Source organism: Leopardus geoffroyi, chromosome A1, assembly GCF_018350155.1.
Source record: "Leopardus geoffroyi isolate Oge1 chromosome A1, O.geoffroyi_Oge1_pat1.0, whole genome shotgun sequence".
In the NCBI taxonomy this organism is placed as follows: Eukaryota; Metazoa; Chordata; class Mammalia; order Carnivora; family Felidae; genus Leopardus; species Leopardus geoffroyi.
In genome coordinates, this window is record NC_059326.1 from 109,586,447 (window position 1) to 109,609,760 (window position 23,314).

The 23,314-nt window shown below is 38.2% G+C and overlaps 1 protein-coding gene across 3 annotated transcripts in view; it reads right to left on the bottom strand.

Annotated features, from left to right (window-relative positions):
• Positions 1 to 23,314, bottom strand: part of AFF4 (AF4/FMR2 family member 4) — a 96,826-nt gene that overhangs the window by 9,579 nt on the left and 63,933 nt on the right. For all 3 annotated transcript variants that reach the window (XM_045488773.1, XM_045488763.1, XM_045488756.1), the window contains 14 exons: positions 22,218 to 22,254; positions 20,433 to 20,481; positions 17,990 to 18,044; positions 17,264 to 17,301; positions 16,461 to 16,623; positions 14,930 to 15,847; positions 10,163 to 10,251; positions 9,317 to 9,557; positions 4,396 to 4,490; positions 3,904 to 3,967; positions 3,650 to 3,786; positions 3,318 to 3,389; positions 2,102 to 2,195; positions 1,252 to 1,295 (listed from right to left, as the gene is read on the bottom strand). In XM_045488773.1, the coding sequence (XP_045344729.1) occupies positions 1,252 to 1,295; positions 2,102 to 2,195; positions 3,318 to 3,389; positions 3,650 to 3,786; positions 3,904 to 3,967; positions 4,396 to 4,490; positions 9,317 to 9,557; positions 10,163 to 10,251; positions 14,930 to 15,847; positions 16,461 to 16,623; positions 17,264 to 17,301; positions 17,990 to 18,044; positions 20,433 to 20,481; positions 22,218 to 22,254 (2,096 nt within the window). The remainder of the gene's footprint in view (positions 1 to 1,251; positions 1,296 to 2,101; positions 2,196 to 3,317; positions 3,390 to 3,649; positions 3,787 to 3,903; positions 3,968 to 4,395; positions 4,491 to 9,316; positions 9,558 to 10,162; positions 10,252 to 14,929; positions 15,848 to 16,460; positions 16,624 to 17,263; positions 17,302 to 17,989; positions 18,045 to 20,432; positions 20,482 to 22,217; positions 22,255 to 23,314) is intronic.

Sequence of the window (23,314 nt, forward strand, 5' to 3'; positions counted from 1 at the left end):
TCTAGACTCTTTGTTTTAATAAATGTAATAAATAATAAGTCCCACCTTTTGACGGAAAAGAAGGGAGGAGTTCACACACCTTGTTAGTAGCACTTCAAAGACTTAGAAGTTAGATCACCTCACTCCCAGCTCAACACACTTTCCATTTATTCTGGCATGTAATAGGTACTTTTCTAGTTGTTTTATAGAAAGTTGGGTGGGGGCGCCTGGGTGGCGCAGTCGGTTGAGCGTCCGACTTCAGCCAGGTCACGATCTCGCGGTCCGTGAGTTTGAGCCCCGCGTCGGGCTCTGGGCTGATGGCTCAGAGCCTGGAGCCTGTTTCCGATTCTGTGTCTCCCTCTCTCTCTGCCCCTCCCCCGTTCATGCTCTGTCTCTCTCTGTCCCAAAAATAAATAAACGTTGAAAAAAAAAAAAAAAAAATTAAAAAAAGAAAGTTGGGTGGAATTTGCAATTTAACACAAGAAAATTGTGGTAGTAGATAGGAACATCTTATTTTGAACTCCATTTCAGGTATTTTCCTAGTTTAAACAAGTTATTCAAAGCTGACAAAGAGGTACAGATTTCTCAATCAACTGCAATTATTTCAAGCTTCCTGTCAATTAAATCTTTCTCAGGAAACACATGTTGAACTCTGACAGGTACATTTCAGCAGTACTAAAATTTGTGGAAATGCCAAAGACCGTTTAAAAAAAGAAAAAGGAAAATCAAACAAAAGTTGGGGGGAGGGGAAGCTATTTGTTAAGAATATGTTTATCTTCACTTTTAGCACTAGAAATTTGATTAAGAAAATACACAAGGGCAAAGACAGAAAGTCAGTTAAGATAAAAATAATAACTAAGTAAACTTACACACAAAAAAAGCTTTCATGGCAATTTGCCTCCTTTTGGTGGGGGTGACCCAGGAAGGGAGGAAAAGCCACAATAATCCCATCGTGATAAAAACCCAAGTAGGTGTGGAAATTAAACTATGAGAAGGACTGAGGTGCTATTAAAAAAACTCAAGATTTCTCCAGGTGAAATATCCCCTTCTCTACTCTTTCTAAGATTATGCTCATTATCATATTTTCAACTTAGTAAAAATAAACAGAAAAATGAAAACTTTAAAAAATACTTCATTAGAAATAGTTGTAATTTTTAAAGAATTGTCATCTTTCCATTTTTGGAAATTAGACCTTACCACCCATTCCACTTTTACAAACAAAAATAAATAATTGTGTCACAAAAAATACTTTATAGAATAAAATTTACCTACCTTCCCAAGCCAGGTGATGGTGCTTGAGAATTATTGTAAGAATTCTGTGGAAAAAATAAAATGTATTTAATTAAAAAAAAACAAAAAACACACACAACTTCTGAAGTACTACAGATATTCAAAAGCACTGGGCCAGAACTGACCTTAAGAATCTTTACAAATTTAAGAACCTAAAATGTAAGAGCAAGAGAGAGAATGTATGTGTGTGTAAATGGGCAACAGAAAGACAATACTTAGGTGAGAGCTGGGGGTTCTGAAAGACTTAGAGAGAATACTCAGACAAGAGGGGTAGTCATACTATATGCAAAGGCTGCATGAAAGTGAATGGATGTAACCCACAGTTTCTCTGGAGCAGAGGTTTAGATAAGGAATGAGAAAGAGACCTCGATGACTTTGAGGTCAGGGTAAGAAGCTTGGACCTGACCTTGAAAGCAACAGTAAGCTACTGAAGGTTTCCAACTCAGAACCAGGGCAGGATTTTAAGATTTATGTGGTGCTGGCAGGAAAAAACATAGACAGTTTAGGAAACAAATGTAACAGTGTAAGGAAGGGTGGCAGTAAAACAGAATACCATCTGCAATGTATAAATTAGGTTTCATTATAAAAAGAGGCTACATCCCCTGAACTATTAGTAAGTGCTACTGCATATGGCTACATAGGTTCTACAATCAGATATATGTAGATTTAAAAACTTTTTAAGAAATCTCAAACCTATTTGAAAGTTCACCGACAGTAAGTAGCTCTACCCTTGCTGTGGCAGGCAAGACATGAAGGCACTTTTGGGGTTGGGATAGGAGACTTTACAAATTTTGTGTCCTAGAACATGGACCATCCTCTTTTTCACACTTACCTTCAGGTGCTCTGTCAGTGTCTTTGAGTACTTCAGAGCATTTTCCTTCTTCAGTTTGAACAGCCTCAGGTACAGCAAAGACTGGCATCGCAGGCTGGCCAATGGAAAAGGGCAGCTTATTTACCAGCACAGCAGACTCTGGCTATATCTGCACAGACAACTTTTGTATCGTGCAAGAGCGCAGGACTGGCTAATGTGAACAGACCATGGCGTAAGTGTCAACGACACTAACCCTGAGGCAAAACTGGAAGATGCGCTCTTTATGGTACACACCTCAAGGAGGGGAAGAGACTGAGGACTAGTCTCCTGTTTGCTGACATTCAAAAATCAAAACCTCACCCATGAGACACCAACATGTCATTGCAACACATGCATTAAAAAAATCACTGAGGAGCAGAATCTCTAGATCAAATTATAAATATCTCATACTAAACAACAAAAACCAGGGAACTCCACTATGCATAGTACAATTCTGCTTCAACGCAGGTAAGCCTTACTATGGCTGACCAAAGCCCTGCACGGTCACCAATGCCTACCCCTCTAGTCACTTTCACTTCTCACTGGTCTTTTTAGTTCCTTGATAGTTTCCTGTTTCCTTCCACCACACACCTCTTGCACATATCCCCTCTACCTGAAGATAATGTGTCCCTACACCCTATTCTCTTATATATACTTTTCTTTCCAAGTACTGAATTCATATACTTGTGTGATTATTTAATTTCCATCTCCTGACACTAGACACCAGACTCCATGACAAAGAAGACTGTGCCACTTTATCCACACTACATTCCTAGCTATTAAGCCCAGTGCCAGGTAAAGTAAATGCTTTTAACAAAAAAATTGGTAATATCTCCCTGGGAGCAAGCCAACAAGCCACATTCTTTATTCTGAGCAAGCTAAACATTTGCTCCCTAAGGAAAGGTATATGATATGTTGAGTAACAAGAGAGGATACCAAAAGAAGCGCCTGGAAAAGGGACGATGTGAGACAAGGAGAGTTCTACTCTACCAAGGATTTGCCAGGAGGGCAATGGATCAGAGACTGACAACAAGTTAAATCTTTCCGTAGGGATTTTGAGTTATTTTCTACTTTACCCATTGAGATTTATGAGTGGGTTACAAAAGGTCGATTCAAGGATAACTTTCCGAAGGGCATAACAGCATAATTTGTTCTGGAACCGCCTGTCATCTAGCAGAGGCTGGAACCCAACACCTACCAAAGTACTGTGAGCCTTTTATCTGCAGCTGTAGCATCAGGTGCCAAGTAATTCTTTAGCTTCATAGTGTACCTGTGAGTTAAAACAACAAACAGATGACACAAAACACAATATTCCCCTTTATCTAATGACTTCCTTGGTCCTCAGAACATTAGAACCCAACTTCAATAAAGGCAAAAATACCCCCTGAAGTATCTAATTCTCTGTATCCAAGAACAATAAAGGATTAAGCATCCTCTTTAGCTTTACTGTATACAGCTACATCAGCCCCTTCCAAGATGAACCAAAGAAATACTATTGCCAATGACGTGGCAGCAAATTTTCCCACTTACTTGATGAGCTCCACTGTCTCTGAATACATAGGGAATGGGGATTTGGATTCCTGAGCATTTTTCTCTAATGCATTCCCACATTCAATGAAAGATACCACAGCATCAAGATAGTATACAGCTTTCTCAAACCTATCAGACTGAAGAAAGGAGAATAAAGGTAATGAGAAATACACTGATGTACTATGAGAGCAAACCACAAATGAAGATTTAAGTTAATTTGATTAACTTAAATAAATGTGAGAATGTTTACATACCAATGCATCTGCATTGTGCTTCAGCTTTTTTGCTTCTTGTAAATAATGGTCTGCTGAATAATTTCTGCAATGTAAATTTTTATAGTAAATGAAACAGTAAATATTTTTGTAAGATAATACTTTCCATTTTAGTCTCTAGCATCCCTCAGTTTTCATGTCCCCCAAGTAAAGAACATGACCTACTACTAAACATCCAATTCAGGTTTTTCTGACAAATGCTTTTCTTGGGTTAAGAGCATGAATCGTTTTGGCCAACTCATGGCAGATTTTCTACTTAGGGAAACAGAAATCAAGCTCCCTAGTATTAGATACTAATTTACCCAAGTTGTTTGAAAGATTCAGAATGAACAGATGCCTTTCGAATCAAAATCTAAATATTCTGTGGATTACAACACAAGTATGAATTCTTCTGGTCACTGATAGGATTTTAAACAAGTTTCTTACATGCTGACTGGAATGATTTCTCCAAAGCATAAGAAACATTTATCTCACCTGTCGTCAAAGGCAAGCTTCGTTCTCCGAGGCTTAGAGGCATCAGGAGTTGGTGTAGAGGAAGGACAGTTAGAAGAGCTATTTGGAGCCTTTTCCTAACCAAAAAAAATATGTAATGTTGAAAAAATACATATGTTGAAAATTCTGAAGTGATTAAAGTTAAACTGGAAGTATTTCTTGAGCCACTAGTAAAAAAAGTACAAAAAATTCCACTGCTGTTAGTAATTAATTTCTTTGTTACAATCATTTACAATTTCACAATGTAAAAGTCCTTTTTAACAGAATGGGTCCACTTTATATAAACAAAAACATTCATTCTAATAGCAAAGTCTACTATTACCAGGCAATGACTGAACTAGACACTTGTTGAAACATATGGAAGACACAAACCTACTATCAAAATAGTAGTAGTGCTTAAGACAAAATTTACTGATAATTACTGGTCACTGAAAACAGCAATAATATCATCTAACATTTACTATGTGCTTACTACTTACCAGGCACTAAGTACTTAGGCCAGTCATTAAGATTTCAACAACCTTATGGAATGTGTATTGCTACTGGGACAGAATAAAAAGCAGTGTCAAGGAGGGTAACTCACCCAAGTTCAAACAGCTTTTAAGTGGCATTCCCGGAATCCAGATCTGTCACATTTTATTTTATTTATTTTTCAGAGTCTTTTTTTATGTTTATTTTAGTTATATTTTGAGAGAGAGGGAGAGGGAGAGACAGAGTGGTGTGCGTGAGCAGGGGAGGGGCAGAGAGAGGGGGAGACAGAGAATCCCAAGCAGGATCTCTGTACTGTCAGTGCAGAGCCCACGCAGGGCTCGAACTCATGACCCTGAGATCACGAACTGAGCCGAAATCAAGAGTAAGATGCTTAAATGACTGAGCCACCAGGCGCCCCTGAAGCAGTCCCATTTTACAAGTCTAGGCTTCCTAACTTTATTCTACCCTCTATCAATATAGCCCTTTATGCAGGGCCTTTGATCCTGTCTTCCCAACTACTTCCCTATACACATTTTTCCATAATAAAACATAATAAGTTAATAAGTAGATAGATAAGTAGATAAATAAGTAGAATTTATCCTACAAATGGATGAATGTTCCAACATTAGTAAACACAATTAATATATAATTTTACCGCTTGTGCTTAAAAATCTACTGAAAATGAACCATGTAACCTAACCATTCCTTTTTTCTTAAATGATAATAGCTTTTCAGTTCTACCCAATACAGCATGCACCTCAAAGAATTAAAATAATCATTATGGTGATGATGATATATGATGATGTATCTCAACTCAAAAAAACCTGGCAGAACTAGAAGAAATAAACAAATCTTGTAAGTTTGTAGAAAAAGGAACAAGAGGACAAAATGACCAAAATATCAACATAAAGAAGGTCTGAAAACAGGATTAATCAATGCGAATTACACAGATTCCTTGTCCACAATATATGCAGAAGAGACATTCTTTTCTAGTAAATACAGAACAGTACAAAAATCTACCATATACTATACTCTCATAAAGCAAATCTTTTTTTTTTTAATGTTTACATTTTTGAAAGAGAGAGAGCAAGTGCACAAGTAGGACAGGGGCAGAGAGAGAGGGAGAGAGATCTGAGGCAGGCTCCACCCTAACAGCAGAGAGCCTGAAACAGGGCTCAAACTCACGAACTTTGAGATCATGAATTAAGCTGAAGTCAGACGTTTAGCCAACTGAGCCCCCCGGGCATCCCTCTCATAAAGCAGATCTTAACAAATTTCAAAAGACTGCTACCATGCAGACAATTTTCCAGCCCCAATGTAATTAATGTAGCAACACTAACCAGATGATAACCAGGAAATCTCCATATGTTTGGACATTGATTAACCCACTTTTAAAGAACTCTAGTGTCAAAGATGAAATCACACTGGAAATTAGAAAAAATTTTAAACTGAGTTATAAAATCATTCCATATCTTCTAGGATGCACATATACAGTAGTTAAAGGAAAATATATAGCTTAACTGCTTATGTTAGAGAAAGAAAAAAGGCTTCAACTTAATTTAAAAATTAATGAGCTAAGTTTCCATCTTTAAAAGTCAGTGAACAGAGGGGCAACCTGAGTGGCTCAGTTGGTTAAGCGTCTGACTTTGGCTCAGGTCATGATCTCGCAGTCCGTGAGTTCAAGCCCCATGTCAGGCTCTGTGCTGACAGCTCAGAGCCTGGAGCCTGCTTCAGATTCTGTGTCTCCCTCTCTCTCTGCCCCTCCCCCACACATACTCTGTCTGTGTGTGTCTCTCTCTCTCAAAAAAAAAAAAAAAAAAAAAAGTAAACAGAGGGAGCCTGGGTAGCTCAGTCAATAAAGCATCTAACTCTTGGTTTCGGCTCAGGTCTTGATCTCACGGTTCATGAGTTCGAGCCCAGCATTGGGCTCCGAGCTGACAGGAGGAGGAGGGCCTGCTTGGGATTCTCTCTTTCCCTCTCTCTCTGCTCCTCTGCTTGTGCTCTCTCTCTCAAAATAAATAAACTTAAAAAAAAAAAAAACCTCAGTAAACAGAACAGCAAAACAAAAAGAAAGGAAATCATAGACTAAAAATTAACAAAATAGAAATAAAAAGTAAACCACAGAGAATCAACAAAAACAAAGGCTCTTTTTTGAAAAGACAAGTAAAACTAATAAGCCTCTGACGACACTAATCAAGGGGGAAAAAAAAAAGAAATGGCATAGAGAACTAATATCAAGAACAAAAGAGAAACATAAGAGATGTTACAAATACCAAAAGCATAAGAGATTGTAATCAACAACTTTATGCCAACATATTTCAAATATTTGATAACAGGAGCAAATATGTAGAAATGCAAAAATTATATGTAATTTTGTTTTTTCCATATTATCTATTCTTAAAGTGATAACAAGAAAAAGTACATTTTCTAACTAAATTACAGATTCTTTTTATTAAAAAAAATTTTTTTAATGTTTATTTTTGAGATTGAAAGAGAGCACAGACAGAGGAAGGGCATAGAGAGAGGGAGACACAGAATCCAAAGCAGGCTCCAGGCTATGAGTTGTCAGCACAGAGCCCGATGCGGGGCTTGAACCCACGAACCATGAGATCATCACCTGAGCTGAAGTCAGAAGCTTAACTGAGTGAGTCCCCCAGATGTGCCTATAGAGTGTTCTTTAATAAACCCATATATAATTGCCTAAATTGGAAATTGCCAAGACTAACATTAACGATTTTAATAACTGTTAAAAATGCCCTGAAGTGTTGGAATCAAAGTGGTCAGGGCCTATATTTTATATTTTGTCACCAACAACAGAATACCAAATAACTACACTTGATCCAACAAATATTTCCTGATTACCTAGTAAGTTAAACAATGGAGAAAACACAAAATAAGATACAAATCCCTGCTTTCAAGGACCTGACAAACCAACGAGGAAGACATAAGAGTTTTTACCTATGAGATCACAAAAGCCATATGAGTGGGTGAGCTCACTTAAAGAGTACATTTAAAAAGAGACAGGTAAGAGGTTTAAAGAAATAAGCATACAGACCTCAAATCCTACAGCTAAAGGATGGAAAATAGAAAAAGAGCCAGTCAGCAAGTTGACACAGAAGTGGGATGGTGAAGGAGGTCAAGAGGACAGTCAGGTCCCTTAAGGAAACTAGGACTTATACTCTAAACCATTACAGAAGGGTGTCCAACTGCGGAAAAAGCCTTCTGTATATCTCAATTTCAGATGTTGTTCACAATTAAAATTACCTCAATTTCAAAGACTTAACTACTATATTTAATAAGCACGAGTAACTACTTTTAATGCAGTTTTTTCAACTCTCAAACCTTTGCCTACTCAAGTCACAAACAACAATCCAGTGAACTATATTCTTAAAAATCTATGTATTTGGGGGCGCCTGGGTGGCTCAGTCGGTTGAGCATCCTACTTCAGCTCAGGTCATGATCTCGCAGTTCGTGAGTTCGAGCCCTGCATCGGGCTCTGTGCTGATCGCTCAGAGCCTGGAGTCTGCTTTGGATTCTGTGTCTTCCACTCTCTCTGCCCCTCCCCTGCTCACACTCTGTTTCTCTCTCTCTCAAGAATAAATAAACATTAAGAAAAAAAATCAAGGTATTTTCTTAATTTTGTCAGAGTTTGCTCCCAATCAAAACAGTTCAGGAAGTAATGCAAATAACCTCATAAAAAAACTGAGGGTAAGATTCTAATAAAGTATAGCCTTGAGAAAGCTTCTATGATCCAATTCTCCATCCATGAACATTGAGAATATTCCCCTATAGGGCACCTGGGTGGCTCAGTGGGTTAAGCACCTGACTCTGGCTCAGGTCAAGATCTCATGGTTCGTGGGTCTGGGCCCCCACTGTCAGTGCAGAGCCTCTTTGGGATTCTCTCTCTGCACCTCCCCCACTTGCACTTACTCTCTCTCTCTCAAAATAAACTTAAAAAAAAAAAGCCTTATGTTATGATCATGCTCTAGGAATAGTTCCAATGCTAATTTACCTAAAGAATTTCCTTCATGAATCAAAGCCAAATTAGTTGCCTTATCACTTTATGTAATATAACTTGCTTGTAAAATCTAATGCTAAAAAATCCAAAGCCAATTCCAAACTATACACAATCGATCATAGCAAATGGAGTGATTTATAATTAGATCATAATCAGCTACTTTCTTCCAAAACCAACTTTTCCAATTAAGCGTTTGTCTTAATTAATATGCATGTTGGCAGGTGACTTATTGCTTTCATGGTCTGAGATCACTGCATACGTTCATTATCAAGATTATGACATTTTGAGATGAAAACACATAGGCCTACAAGTTTAAGGAGAGGTTTACAAGATTTTCAAAGCACAATGTCACCTTGGAGAATTCCTATGGCAATGGGATTGGTTTTCAAAAGGCTCAGGCCTCTAGTGGCTTACCTTGACCTCCTTAGAGCTACTGGAAGTCTTCCCTTCAGTCTTCTTCTGCTTTGATGTGGAGGAACTGTTTTTGCTGCTGCCACTATTCTCCTTGTTGCTGTTATTACTTGACTTTAAAGAAGATGACTGACTAATAGTCCTCTTCCGAGAGCCATGCTCTGTTTTTGGATCTTTTGAAGGAACGGGTCCAGCAGGAGAAGGCAACAAATCCTTTTCTTTTGCAGCACTTTGCTTAGTTGACCTGCCAAACCAAACAAATGCCCTTATTTCTCCACAGTCATGTAGCTATGATGGATTTTTTTCTATTTCTCTCTGTCTGCTTTTAAGACAAATTTATTTTTCCCTGAGTTAACTAAAACACATGATTTCTATAAAACAAAATAAAAGTGTACATTTCATGAGGACAGGCCATCTCGTGTGTTTTCCACCCTCTGGTTGTACACCCAGCGCTTAAATCTTGGCCTGCCACACAGCAAGTATTCAATAAATACTGATTACATAAATGAGAAGATGAACGATGAAGATATTAATAAGTTCCTAAGTTAGAAATTGGTCTCTTGCAAATTACAGTTAAGCTTGTCATTTAGCCAGAAAGTGGTAACGCTTTAGTTTAATTCTTAGCCTATATTCAATCCTACTCCACTAAAGAAAGAACAGACTGAATCTTAAAAACTTTCTGACCCAATTAGCTAAAAATAAAATCTCCCACTAGCTGGTATATGTATACATATGCATGGATAGGACATATACTTACTAAAAGGAACATTCTAAGAGCACATCAGGAAGTACACAACAGCAAATGACATACACATATTAACACACATGTAACAGGTTTGGGGGACATACTCTCTGTTGCTGGATGGCTTGTGACCTGCTGAATTCTTGTCCTCTGTTTTGGGTTTCTTGCTGTCATTGGCTCGGTTATCATCTTCATTCTGGATGAAAAATAGGAAAAAAGCAACTACTACATTTGATTTTTATTCACCTAATTTCAGTTTCCAGCACAAGTCACCCTCAAATAGTTCATCCCTGGTAAGTTTCAAAAAGAAAAGAAATAAGAAGTGAAAAAATTCATGTAAGCCACGCTAAATAAACTGAGTTTCAAGGTGGAGAAGTCTCCTATTTAGATAAACAGAGCCCAAATACTGAAATACATTTCCTATAGAGTCTTGAGATGACATCTTTTTATCCTAATGATTTTGCAGGAAGAATGAAATTATAATTGAGATATAACTCACATACAATAAAATCCACTCTTTAAAAGTACACAATTCAATGACTTTTAGTATATTCACAGAAGTGTACAACCTTACCACAAATAATTCTAGAACATTTTCAACATCTCAAAGACCCCTCTACCCTATAGCAGGCATTCCCCCCATTCCCTTCACTCCCAGACTCTAATAATCGCTGATCTATGTATTTTATCTTTATAGATTTGCCTATTCTAGACATTTTATATAAATGGAATCATATATGTGGTCTTTTGTGTCTGCCTCCTGTCACTTAGTATATTTTTAAAGTTCATCCATGCTTTAGCATGTATCAGCACTTCATTTGTTTTCATACCTGAATATACTCCATTGTATGCATATACCACATTTTATCTACCCATTCATCACTTAATGGCCATTTGAGCTGTCTCCACTTCTTGGCTAATACAAACAATACTCCTGTGAACATTCAAGTATAAATTTGGGGGTAGACATGTTTTCTTTTCTCTTGGGTATATACTTAAAAGTGGAATGGATTGGAATTTTTGGGTCATAAAGTAACACTGGGGTGCCTGGGTGGCTCAGCCGATTAAGTATCCGACTTCGGCTTGGGTCATGATCTCACATTTCGTGGGTTCAAGCCCCGCGTCAGGCTCTGTACTGACAGTTCAGAGCCTGGAGTCTGTTTCAGATTCTGCATCTCTCTCTCTCTCTCTCTCTCTCTGCTCCTCTTCTGCTTGCACTCTGTCTCTCTCTCAAAAATAAACATTAAAAAATTAAAATAAAAAAAAAATTAAGTAACACTACCTTTAACTTTTTGAGGAACCGCTGAAACTGTGTTCCAAAGTGGCTACACACCATTTTATATTCCCACCAGCACCATATAAAATTCTAACTCCTCCACATCTCTGCCAATACTTGCTACTGTCCATATTTTTCATTATAGCCAAACCTGATGATTTTGAAAGACTCTTTTTGCTAAAACAAAAGCTATTAGCCTATCTATAATTACCAAAGCTACTTTCCTGAGTGATTGTAAATTTTCTTACTGCTTCAAGTATCAGGGCCCAAGATTGCAAACATTCTACTGTAACAAAGAAATCTGTTCCCTTACACAAAAGATTGAAAGTGGACACATAAAAACACGAGGGGGCGCCTGGGTGGTTCAGTTGGTTAAGTGTCCAACTTTGCCTTGAGTCATGATCTCTTGTTTATGAGTTTGAGCCCCAACGTGTGGCTCTCTGTTGTCAGTGTGGAGCCTGCTTCGTATCCTCTGTCTCTCTCTCTCTCTGCCCCTCCTTCCCTGCTCGCACACATGCTATCTCTCAAAAATAAATGAACATTAAAAACAAGACAAAACCAGGGGCACCTGGGTGGGTCAGTCGGTTGAGCGGTCAGCTTCATCCCAGATCATGATCTCACATCCTAGGAGTTCGAGCCCCGCATGGGGCTCTGTGTTGACAGCTCAAGAGCCTGGAGCCTGCTTCGCATTCTGTGTCTCCCTCTCTCTGCCCCTCCCATGCTTACACTGTGTCTCTATCAAAAATAAATAAACATTGGGGCGCCTGGGTGGCGCAGTCGGTTAAGCGTCCAACTTCAGCCAGGTCACGATCTCGCGGTCCGTGAGTTCGAGCCCCGCGTCAGGCTCTGGGCTGATGGCTCGGAGCCTGGAGCCTGTTTCCGATTCTGTGTCTCCCTCTCTCTCTGCCCCTCCCCTGTTCATGCTCTGTCTCTCTCTGTCCCAAAAATAAATAAACGTTGAAAAATAAATAAATAAATAAATAAATAAATAAATAAATAAATAAACAAACAAACATTAAAAACAAAACAAAACAGGGGCGCCTGGGTGGCTCAGTCGGTTGAGCGGCCGACTTCGGCTCGGGTCATGATCTCGCAGTCCGTGAGTTCGAGCCCCGTGTTGGGCTCTGTGCTGACAGCTCAGAGCCTGGAGCCTGTTTCCGATTCTGTGTCTCCCTCTCTGATCCTCCCCCGTTCATGCTCTGACTCTGTCTCAAAAATAAATAAACGTTAAAAACAAAAATTAAAAAAAAAAAAACAAAACCAAACAAAAAAACATGAGAAAAATAATCTAAATCCATCATTACTCTTAGCTGGGACTCCTCTCAGTACCATCTGATTTATCTTCAGAAACTACCCCTGACAATTTTACCAAAGTCAGGACACTCAAAAAACCATTACTAAGTTTCCTAACTTGATTCTGATTTTATAAAATCAAAATCTGACTTACAGGTATTGATATAAAAAAACTTGGGGGGTTGGCTCTCAGGTGGCTCAGTCAGCATCTGACTTCTGACTTCAGCTCAGGTTATGATCTCAGGGTCATGAGATTGAGCCTCGTGTCGGGCTATGTGCTGAGCATGAAGCCTGCTTAAGACGCTCTCCCCCTCTCTCTGCCCCTCCCCTGCTCTCTCAAAAAAAAAAAACAACCAAAAAACCAAAACTTGGGAGGAATATAACATGCCAATGAGATGTGGGGAAGGGGAGGAGTATGGAGAATTTCTTTTAGAAGAAGGGGATTTTGTTGTAAGTTATATATTGTAGAATTTTAAACAAGAGTAAAAAGGACATTACATATTCTATCTCTATATTATATCAAATCTCATAACATGTAATACTTTTTAAGCATAAAAGGACCATTTTTTAGTTCCAAAAGAAGCACCTTAGTCTTCTAAAGAGCAGAGTCCATCATTTATTTATAAGCTCTTATTTCATGTAATTCTAGGAATTAAATCCCAAGTCCAGCAATCTGAGGTTGCAGCTCTACAGGGGCAGCAGCCCTAAACTTACTGGTTTAAAAAGCTTCCCTATACTACAATAATGGAAACTCATTAGCTATAGCACTGAAAATAGTAAGCTTCATTTTTCTAGAAATTCATATTTTTATAAATCGTATATTTTTGAAGATTAAAAAAAAGGGTATTATTCTAGTTTGTCCAAATATGTATCATCATCTGCACTTCTGTACGGTGGTTTTAAGAAAAAAAAACAGAGGAAAAACCTCCAGTTCACTCATTTTAAAAAATGCTTTATTCTTTCTATCCTCTGATGTGAGACTGCCACAGTCAACTGGGATTGGGGTTTTGTTCTGAGTCTACCTGGTAGACTGGGTGGCTCTACCTGAGCCTGGGTGGCTCAGTCAGTTGAGCGTCTGACTTTGGCTCAGGTCATGATCTCACTGTTTGTGGGCTCCAGCCCGGTGTGGGGCTCTGTGCTGACAGCTTAGAGCCTGGAACCTGCTTCCAATACTGTGTCTCCCTCTCTCTCTGTCCCTCCCTCCCTCTCTCTCTCAAAAATAAATAAACATTCAAAAGAAATTTTTTTAATATAAATCATTAAGATTTTCTTTCCTCTAAAAATGTCTCACTAGACCTGAAAGATCAAGCTGGTTTTTTCCCCAAAGAATCTGTCTATACACATAAGTTGTTCAGCTCTTTTCATTACATGTCATTATCCTCCAATCAAAGACATCTGTGAATTTTCACATTTCCTCAGTTTAAAAAGGCTGACATTATATACTAAGCATCATCTCTAAATCCGAATTATCACAAAAGACTTTAAGGACAAGAGTTGGCCATGTGCCAGCAGATGTGCTTAGTTTTAAACCTGCAGACATGGGTGTCGAAAAGGAAAAAAAAAAGCTGGGGCACAAGTATGTACAGAGGATTCGTGGAATTCTTAAGAATTTGTCCAAAATTGATGAGGCTATTTTTTATCTGGAATTAGTAATTTAAAGAGTGTGACTTGGTCTGGGTATAAGATAGAAGAGAGTGTTACAGAATGTGACAGCCTGGGGGCACCTGGGTGGCTCAGTTGGTTAAGCGTCCAACTTCTGCTCAAGTCATGATCTTGTGGTTTGGGAGTTTGGGCTCTGCTTCAGGCTCTGTGTGGACAGCTCAGAGCCGGGAGCCTGCTTCAGATTCTGTGTCTCCCTCTCTCTCTACCCCTCCCCTGCTCTCTTTCTCTCTCAAATATACATAAACATTTAAAAAAAAAATTTTTTTAAGAGAATGTGACAACCTGGAAAATATATATCCCAACTAAAGACATTTAAAACCAAAATTTTAACAATGTTGTGAAGGCCTGTTTGCAATCCCTGCTTCACTCTCATCTATATGCTGGCCAGTACATACTCTGAACAGAAGCACTGGCTCATTTCTTACTTGATCAGAAACTATCCTGCTTCATTAAAAGAGCCAGGCAGAGGCACAGTGGTCTTGAAGGACTGTTCTGTCTGTAGCTTCACTTGGGTCTTGGGCTTCCCCTCTATTTTCTCTCACAGCTATAACTCAACTAGGTATTTTCTGGCTTACCAAGATTTCCACTGCATTTCAGGTTCTGATGTTTAAAAACAAAACAACAACAAAAACCCTTTACAAACCTTATGTTTCCTCTTGCCTTTGTTGGAAACTTTTTCTGAGGCTTGTTTCTGAGCCTCTCTTGTGTGCTTTTCTGGCACATTTTTCTTTTCCCCCTTGGGTGGCTCTGTTTCTTTGTAAGGCTTTCCTGGTATTCTGGTCAAGAGATTCAGGTCAATCTTCACAATAAGTGGATACCTGTCATCAGGCTCACTGAGGGGTGAAAGAAGTTCCTTCTCTTCCATAGGAGAGAACATTCGTTGCCGAAAAAAGCTATCTTCTTCCTCCACTGAGGAGGGTTTCACGGGAGTCCTGTTACTCTCAGGGTACTTAGGAGTTTGTGAGGAAGGAGGAAGGCTCTCGCTTTCATCCGAATCTGAGGATGAGGTATCTGTTTCTATGATTTCCCTTGATTTCTGGGAAGATTTACTCGTTGACTTGTATTTCTTTTTTTCTGCAGAAGGTCGAGGGGAAGATTTGGACTCCTTTTTTATATTGGGTTTCCTTGAGCCTTTGGTGGCTGCTTTGTGTCTGCTGGAAGGCATGCTGGTAGCCATGTCTACAGGGGTTTCACTTTCTATCTTCAGGCCTCCCCGGGGCTCTTCAGCAGCTGCCTTCTCAGCCTTTTTGGGTTGTTTTTTGCCTACAGTTCTCCTCTGTGTTGTACTGTCACTCTGTGCAGGGGACTTCTGCCTCCCGCGCCCACTTTCTGATCCCTTTTGGACAGTCTTGGAGTCTCGTCCAGGAGTAGCAGAACTTGTTTCTTTAGGCCCCCCTGGATCAGTGTAGCTATTCCCGGTGCCCTGTTCTCGGCCTTCCTTTTTATAGCCTTGAGATGAGGGGATGTTACTGTCCACAGAAGAAGCTGGTGACACTTTATGTGGGTTCACTTTATTCAACCAATTATCAAGTTGCCATTTGTTTGTTGGTGGTGGTTCAGGCTGAAAAACAGAAACAAAAATACAATGTCTAAGAGCACAGAGCCATCTGTTTTTCATACTTTTGATTGAACTAAAGCAAAGGGCTGAATATTGACTATCAGAGCTCTCATCACCTGAATGAGGAGATAAGCTTAATGTTACAAATGGCCTTTAAACATTAAAGATTCCTGTCAGGAACCCAACTTCAAAGATAAAATTCCTAATCTAGACCAAACATTTATTCAAGTAACAAGGACACTGAAGTATCGAAGGTTCCTCCAAGATACACAGTTTAATTTCTTAACCTTCTTTCCTTCACTTTTTATATCTCTCTTTTTTTTTTTTTTTTTTTTTGAAAGACAGAGGGCACAAGTGAGCAAGGGGCTGAGAGAGAGAGGGGGCGGGGGGGGGGGGAGGGAGAGGTTGGGCTCAGTCGAAGTGGGGCTGGAGCTCACCTGATACAGGACTCGAACTGAGAAACCCTGAGATCATAACGTGACCTAAAGTCAAATCCTTAATGACTGAGCCACCCAGTGGCCAAATCTAGCCACCTAGATTTGAATCATGTCTTAAATGGCCATCAACAGAGGCCATGAGAGACCCATGGAAGGTGGTACCCCTGTCTCCCTCTCACCTCAGGAGATGCACTCTGGGATGGCTCATTTGCCTCACTGTCACTGGAACTACTTTCACTCTCAGAGTCAGATCCAGAGCTGCTTTCAGATCCACTGTGGCTGCTAGAATCATCCCTGGAGTTATCTGCTCCTTCACTATTATGGTGTGAAGGTTCAGAGTTACTAAAAGAAAGAAAACATATAAATGAGAAAGTTGGGGTTTTTTTTCCACAGTGACAACAGGAAAACATCCAAATCTGAAAACCAACTTTATAAAATGTTTACTGTTATATTGTTACAATTCTACGAATCCAGAACTTTATTTATAAATGAAATAAATACTTCATAAAAAGTTTCTAATATGCTGCTCAGCCACTGGTACCTACCTTTTAGAAACGGTTTTATTGAGGTATGATTTACATACCACAGAATTCATTCATGTTAAGTTTACAATCTGATGATATTTAATTTACACGATTGTACAATCACCACCACAGTAATATTTACTGTGTAAGGTCAATTTTTTTTTTTAATGTTTATTTATTTTTGAGAGAGACAGAGAGGGAGAGCGTGAGCAGGGGAGGGACAGACAGAGAGGGAGACACAGAATCTGAAGCAGGCTCCAGGCTCTGAGCTGTCAGCACAGAGCTGGACACGGGGTTCCAACTCATGAACTGTGAGCCGAGCTCATGACCTGAGCCGAAGTCAGTCGCTTACCTGACTGAGCCACCCAGGTGCCCATGTAAGGTCAATTATTATAACACTACAATTCTATCAGGTAATTCCCACCTCTACAAATAAAACAAAATAAAAGGATGCATACCTTCCTGGTGTACTCCTTGGCATTGTCTTATCACAATCCTAAAAGTAAAACGAGAGGAAATCTGTGAATGAATAAACAACACTCTATCTGCTTAATGTGAACAATATTTGAACTCTTAACAGGAACACTAGCAGTTCCAATGTATACATCAATGTTTACCTAACATTTAGGACATAATGTTTTCACCTAAAGAATAACTAATTACCAGGCTAAGATGAAAAGATTTGTTAATAGTTCTTGTCAACAATCTCATGCTTCATGAGTAAGTTCTGATACACCATAACTATTAAAGAAGAGCCAATTAAAAAAAAATGGAGATTTAAAGACAGAGCAGAAAAACAACATTACACTGTCAGAAAGCAGTAAGGAACTTCTTTTATTTTTTTTTTTTTTAATTTTTTTTTTTCAACGTTTATTTATTTTTGGGACAGAGAGAGACAGAGCATGAACGGGGGAGGCGCAGAGAGAGAGGGAGACACAGAATCGGAAACAGGCTCCAGGCTCTGAGCCATCAGCCCAGAGCCTGACGCGGGGCTCGAACTCACGGACTGCGAGATCGTGACCTGGCTGAAGTCGGACGCTTAACCGACTGCGCCACCCAGGCGCCCCAAGGAACTTCTTTTAAATAAATGGCTCATAAATATATCATTCAACCATAATTCTTATAAAATACAATGAAAACACACAGTGTATGAAACTGGCAAACTCATAAAGCAGTAGACATACCTGCTCCCCATCACTGTCTTCACTGCTGCTTAGTTTTAAGTCATCTTTTAACATGCTAAAGGGAAAATGCAGAAAGGATTAGTATTTTTGTAAAAGTTTATCATGGCACACCAGAGTATTAAATATTTACTAATCATTCTAGAAATAATCACTGTGGTAGCCAAAGATTTAATTAAGAAACAAAGAAAAGAACCAGTAAATTTTACTCTGTTTTGGTTCACATCCAGAGTACAAAGTGAGAAAAGTAGGAATTTAACATTTTCACAAGCTCTCACTTTTCCGTAAGTAAAATGCATATCCTTCTTTTCTAATTAAATAAACCACATTCTACAACTTCTCTACTTGTTTTCTCTATTTTTCTCTAATTACATACACACACACTCATTCATATTAAATCAAATTACCATACTCATACTCAACAGTTCACTAGAGAGATAGAACTCCTAAAAAGAAGGAAGATAAAATGAAAATATCACCAATTCTCTTTCACTGTCCCTCATGTATCACAAAGAGATTCATACAACTAGGTAACTGTGAAAACCAGAACACTAAGTCAAAGTGCTAGTTCATAAATGTCTTGCTATGAAAGAAGAATGCCCTCTGGAAAAGTAACAATTTGGGATAAAAACCTTACCTATAAAATAGAAATGACAGTGTATGAATTAAAAACAAATTCCAGGTTCCAAACCCTCCTTCATCAAAATTCAAATCAATTAAAAAAACATGAACTGACAATTTCTGAAATTCACTTTTCAAAGTAAAATTACAAATTTAAAATTGCCTAGAGGCTCCTGGGTGGCTCAGTTAACCATCAGACTTTGGCTCAGGTCGTGATCTCGCATTTGTGGGTTCGAGCCCTGCGGTAGGCTCTGTGCTAACAGCTCAGAGCCTGGAGCCTGCTTCGGATTCTGTGTGTGTCTCTCTCTCACCCTCCCCCGCCTGCACTCTGTTTCTCTCTCTCTCTCTCTCTCTCTCTCTCTCTCTCTCTCTCTCTCTCAAAAATAAACATTAAAATTTTTTTTTTCCTTAAGGCCAAAAAATCATAATTAAAATTAAAAATCTGAGTAATGACCCACAAAACACTCCTTGCCTTTTTACAGAAGAGCAAAAATTAATACAAAGCTTAGGGAAAACTACGACTAGAAAAATGTTTAATATCTCATTACCAGCAGTTCCATTACCTTTCTTCTTAAAATTTCATGACACTCTCCAATCAGTGGGAAGGAAATCTTCTTTCACTTCAGTAACTATTAATACTTTCCCCTCAAAAACTTCACCTGAGTTTCTAAATCTGACCCCAAATTCAGATTATCATATAAGAGATCACCTTGAAACAAAGTACCCAGATAATTACAGAATTATGAAAAATGTTTTAAGGCTGGCCTGGTTAAGCGGGACAGAAAAAAAGAGTTTTCTTTTGGACAAGGGCTTGGTGCATGTCTATGAATGACATCCTATAAGGAAATGTACTTGCTCTGAATTCTCTCAGCCCTTATGATTTAATAATGGCAGCTCAATGAACCTGCTCACACATGTGGATATGTCAAAGCTTTTACCAGACTGCTCAAGGTCCTGCATGCTTTCGCTCCCTCAGCAACAAGTAATACACACATATATGGTAGGCCCTTATCAATTCTTTGCATATGAATAAGTATGATAAATATGAATATAATTTGAATTCTTTAACAGTGAGGGGGACTTGTTGCATTTCACATAAGTTATTCTCACTCAGTTCTTCCTCTGTTCAGCTGAAGAGGCTGAGGTTATCAAGACTGTATGTTGTAGTTTAGAAAGCTAGCACTGTGGCCACCATTTCTTTAGAATTTTGTTTTAATCATGGAGTTAACTTGTGGTCTCAGGAATTCAGGAGTTCACTTTTGAAGCTGGAATTTATTATCACCCAATATACTAGCCTGATTACATTTTGATATATATTCCTGGTTCTACTAAAGAAGTAGGAAAACAAATATAGTACAAACTATGCTGATTTAATATTCTACATTTAGCAGTTAAATGGAGGGCTTACGAAGAAGAATCCTGTATTTTTTGGTCTTCTTTATTAAAAACTATCAACCTACACACAAACACAAATACACACATCTCTAAGAGATGAGAAAAATCTGTAATCTCAGAGGAGGGGAAGGCAAACTATGGCCCACAAGTCAAATAAAGACTACTACTAGTTTTGTAAAAAAGTTTTATTGGAACACAACGACACCCATAGTCTGTATTTGCTTTCATGCTACAATGGCAGAGCTGGTTAGTTGGGACAAAAGCCATCCAGCCCCTAAATCCTAAAATATTTCACTATCTGGCCCTTTACATAAACATTTGCATACCCCTTCCTTAAAAGATTAAGGACACATTTCTAAGTGTTCTGGTATGCAGACACTACACATAGACTTTTAGCAAAACGGATAAACTTATTAAGCAATAAACTTACGATTTAGACTGGTGTCCATTTGAAGTTTTAGAAGAAGGATTGTATCTTTCTAGAACAAAGAGAATGCAGAAATTAGCAACTACAGTGTGGCTATTTAGATTGTAAAATATGTATCAGTATACCCTCAAAGAAATGTAAATCAAAACATTTAGAATTCTTCCTCCACCAAACTGGCAACACTTTAGAGTCCAATAATACAAGATATTGGTGGAAACAGGTAAGCTCCAATGCTGCTTGTCCAACTATAAACCCATACAATCTTTTTGGCAGGCAATCTGGCAATATTATCTTTACTGATACTGTAAATGCACATATCCACTTTCGTAGCAATTATAATGAAAAAAAATTTTCCTTACAGGTCTATCTGGAAAAATACATAAGCACACACTGAAACACAGATGTTTATCATAATATGTTTTGTAACAGCAAAAACTGGAAACAAACATCTATCGAGAGGAGAATAGTTAAATAAATGGTATTATCATAAAATACACAATTTTAATGTTAAAAAGAATGAGCTAATGTTAAAAGAATGAGCAAGAATTTATACTGATATAGACACAGCTCTAAAATAAATTAAGTGAAAAATATAGGTAATAAAGAGTATGTGCAACTTATGATCTCATGTGCCAATACTGAGTTATAGGGGGAGGAGGACAGAACTAAGGAGGAGACATTGTGAAAAGTTGTTAAGAGAGAAAATGTAAACTTTCTGGCCTAGGGCTATTTTCTTCATATCTTTAAATAGTGATAAAGATTCTTATAACTATAGTTTAAGGTAAAACCAAGAAGTGGATATACAAATAAAGTTTGCTAACGTTAAAAAGGAATATTCTCCATAGTTTCGTCTCTTTGCTTTAAGACCTCTAAAGACAACAAACTAAGCATCAAAAAGTTCCACATTTTTACATCCCCAAACTGATTACCAATGTAAATCTACCTTATTAAAGAAGTTACTGTTCTTGGCAAAACCATTTATTTTATTATAGAGCTATATGAGGAAGCCCAGACATTCATAAGGTTCCTGGCCTTACCACTCATTAATTCACATAACCATCATCTCTTGGGATCACATTTAAATTCCCTAAGGCTACCATCCCCTCAAGTTCTTCTCAGAAACAAAAAGACAGGAGGTAGAGGGGGATTCTGTAACACACAGAAGATTTTCGTCCCAGACCTAAAGACCCAGGAAGAATAAATACAGATGTAGGCAGAAAAGAACTACAATAAGTGACAATGACCCTTTCCCTTGCATATAGTGTAACTCTCACAGAACCAACTATCTTCATGAAAGATAGAGAAAGAGAGAGGAATGCTCTTGGGTTTATGAGGTGTCCATCAAACTGAATTCGTGAACTTTGAACTTATTACTTCAAGAAATACTTAGTCAATTTGATCTCCAAGGATCTATAATTCTTCATTTTAAAAAATGTTGATTTATTTTGGGGGGAGGAACAGAGAGGGGGGGAGAGAGAGAGAATCTAAGCAGGATCCATGCTGTCAGCACACAGCCTAAAGTGGGGTTCGATCCCACGAACTGTGAGATCATGACCTGAGCTGAAATCAAGAACCGGGTGCTCAACGACTGAGCCACCCAGGCGCCTCTATAATTTTTCATTTTTTAAGTATACCAAGATTCAGTTTAACTCATTACAAGCTATCAGATAATAAAAACTGGGATAAGACACGTGAAGGAATTATAAAACCAATATATGATGTGACCATGAGAAATGAATGCTCAATTAACAGCTTAACGTGAAAACCAAGAAGAAAATAAATACTCACTTTGTTCTCCAGGGCCAAAATTGGACTGCTGAGATTCCTAAGGGACACAAAATTATATAGTGATATTAAGAGAAGGGTTCATTAGTAAAAAATGCTTTAAACTAAACTATTCAATTCCAGCTAATTCAATGAAAGATCCTGTTGAGTTCCTAAGAATACATAAAAGAAAAAACACAAAGAATTTAATGATCCCATCTAATCAGCCTCAGCAATTGTTCTGGTCAGTAATGAACTCTCCCAGAGCTGAACACAAAAAACATCAAACTACCTAATAGTCTACCTTTATTATTCATTTCTTTTCAGCAGCATCCATGGTGCTCATATCATAATTTAGAGCTTCGGGAAAGCAAATTATTTCCATTTAAGATTCTTGGTCTTAAAATGTTTAATTAAAAAAAAGTAATACTAAAAACCTACACTAGAGTAAAAACAGCTGTACAAACCTATATAGAGTCAAAAGATACCACTTCTATGAACTAAAAACCTCACACGGTCATTCACATGTCACTATATTGCCTTCCTTTTCCCACTCCCAATATTTTACACACAATTAGCAACTTGAGGAAAAGACTGTCATATACCACTTTGTAAGCCATACACTAGTACAATGTCTGGCACTCAGGAAGCACCAGTAAAAAGAAAGCCAAAATCTCACTGTCAGTGAAAGAAACATGCCTTTCCAAACTCAACTTTCATAATCAGAAAACCTTTTTCACACATGGAAATTGTGCATTTTTCTAGGTTAAGTCTTTGGAACACAACATAGTATTAAAATTACACAAACATCCCTACAAGCCCACTTAAAAATGAGCACAATCTTGCTTTAATGACAGAATTACCTGTGAAAGAGAAATCCACATAGTATGAATGCTAAAATACAGTTTTGTTGTTAAAAATAATACTGTAAACCTACACCTATGGTCAAATGATTTTCAACAAGTATTCCAAGACCATCTATAAGGGAAATGACAGTCTTTTCAACAAATGGTGTTAGGACAAGGGACTAGCCATAAGCAAAAAAATGAAGTTGGATGCTTACCTCAGCCAATATAAAAAAAAAATAACTCAAAATGGATCAAAGAACTAAATGTAAGAGC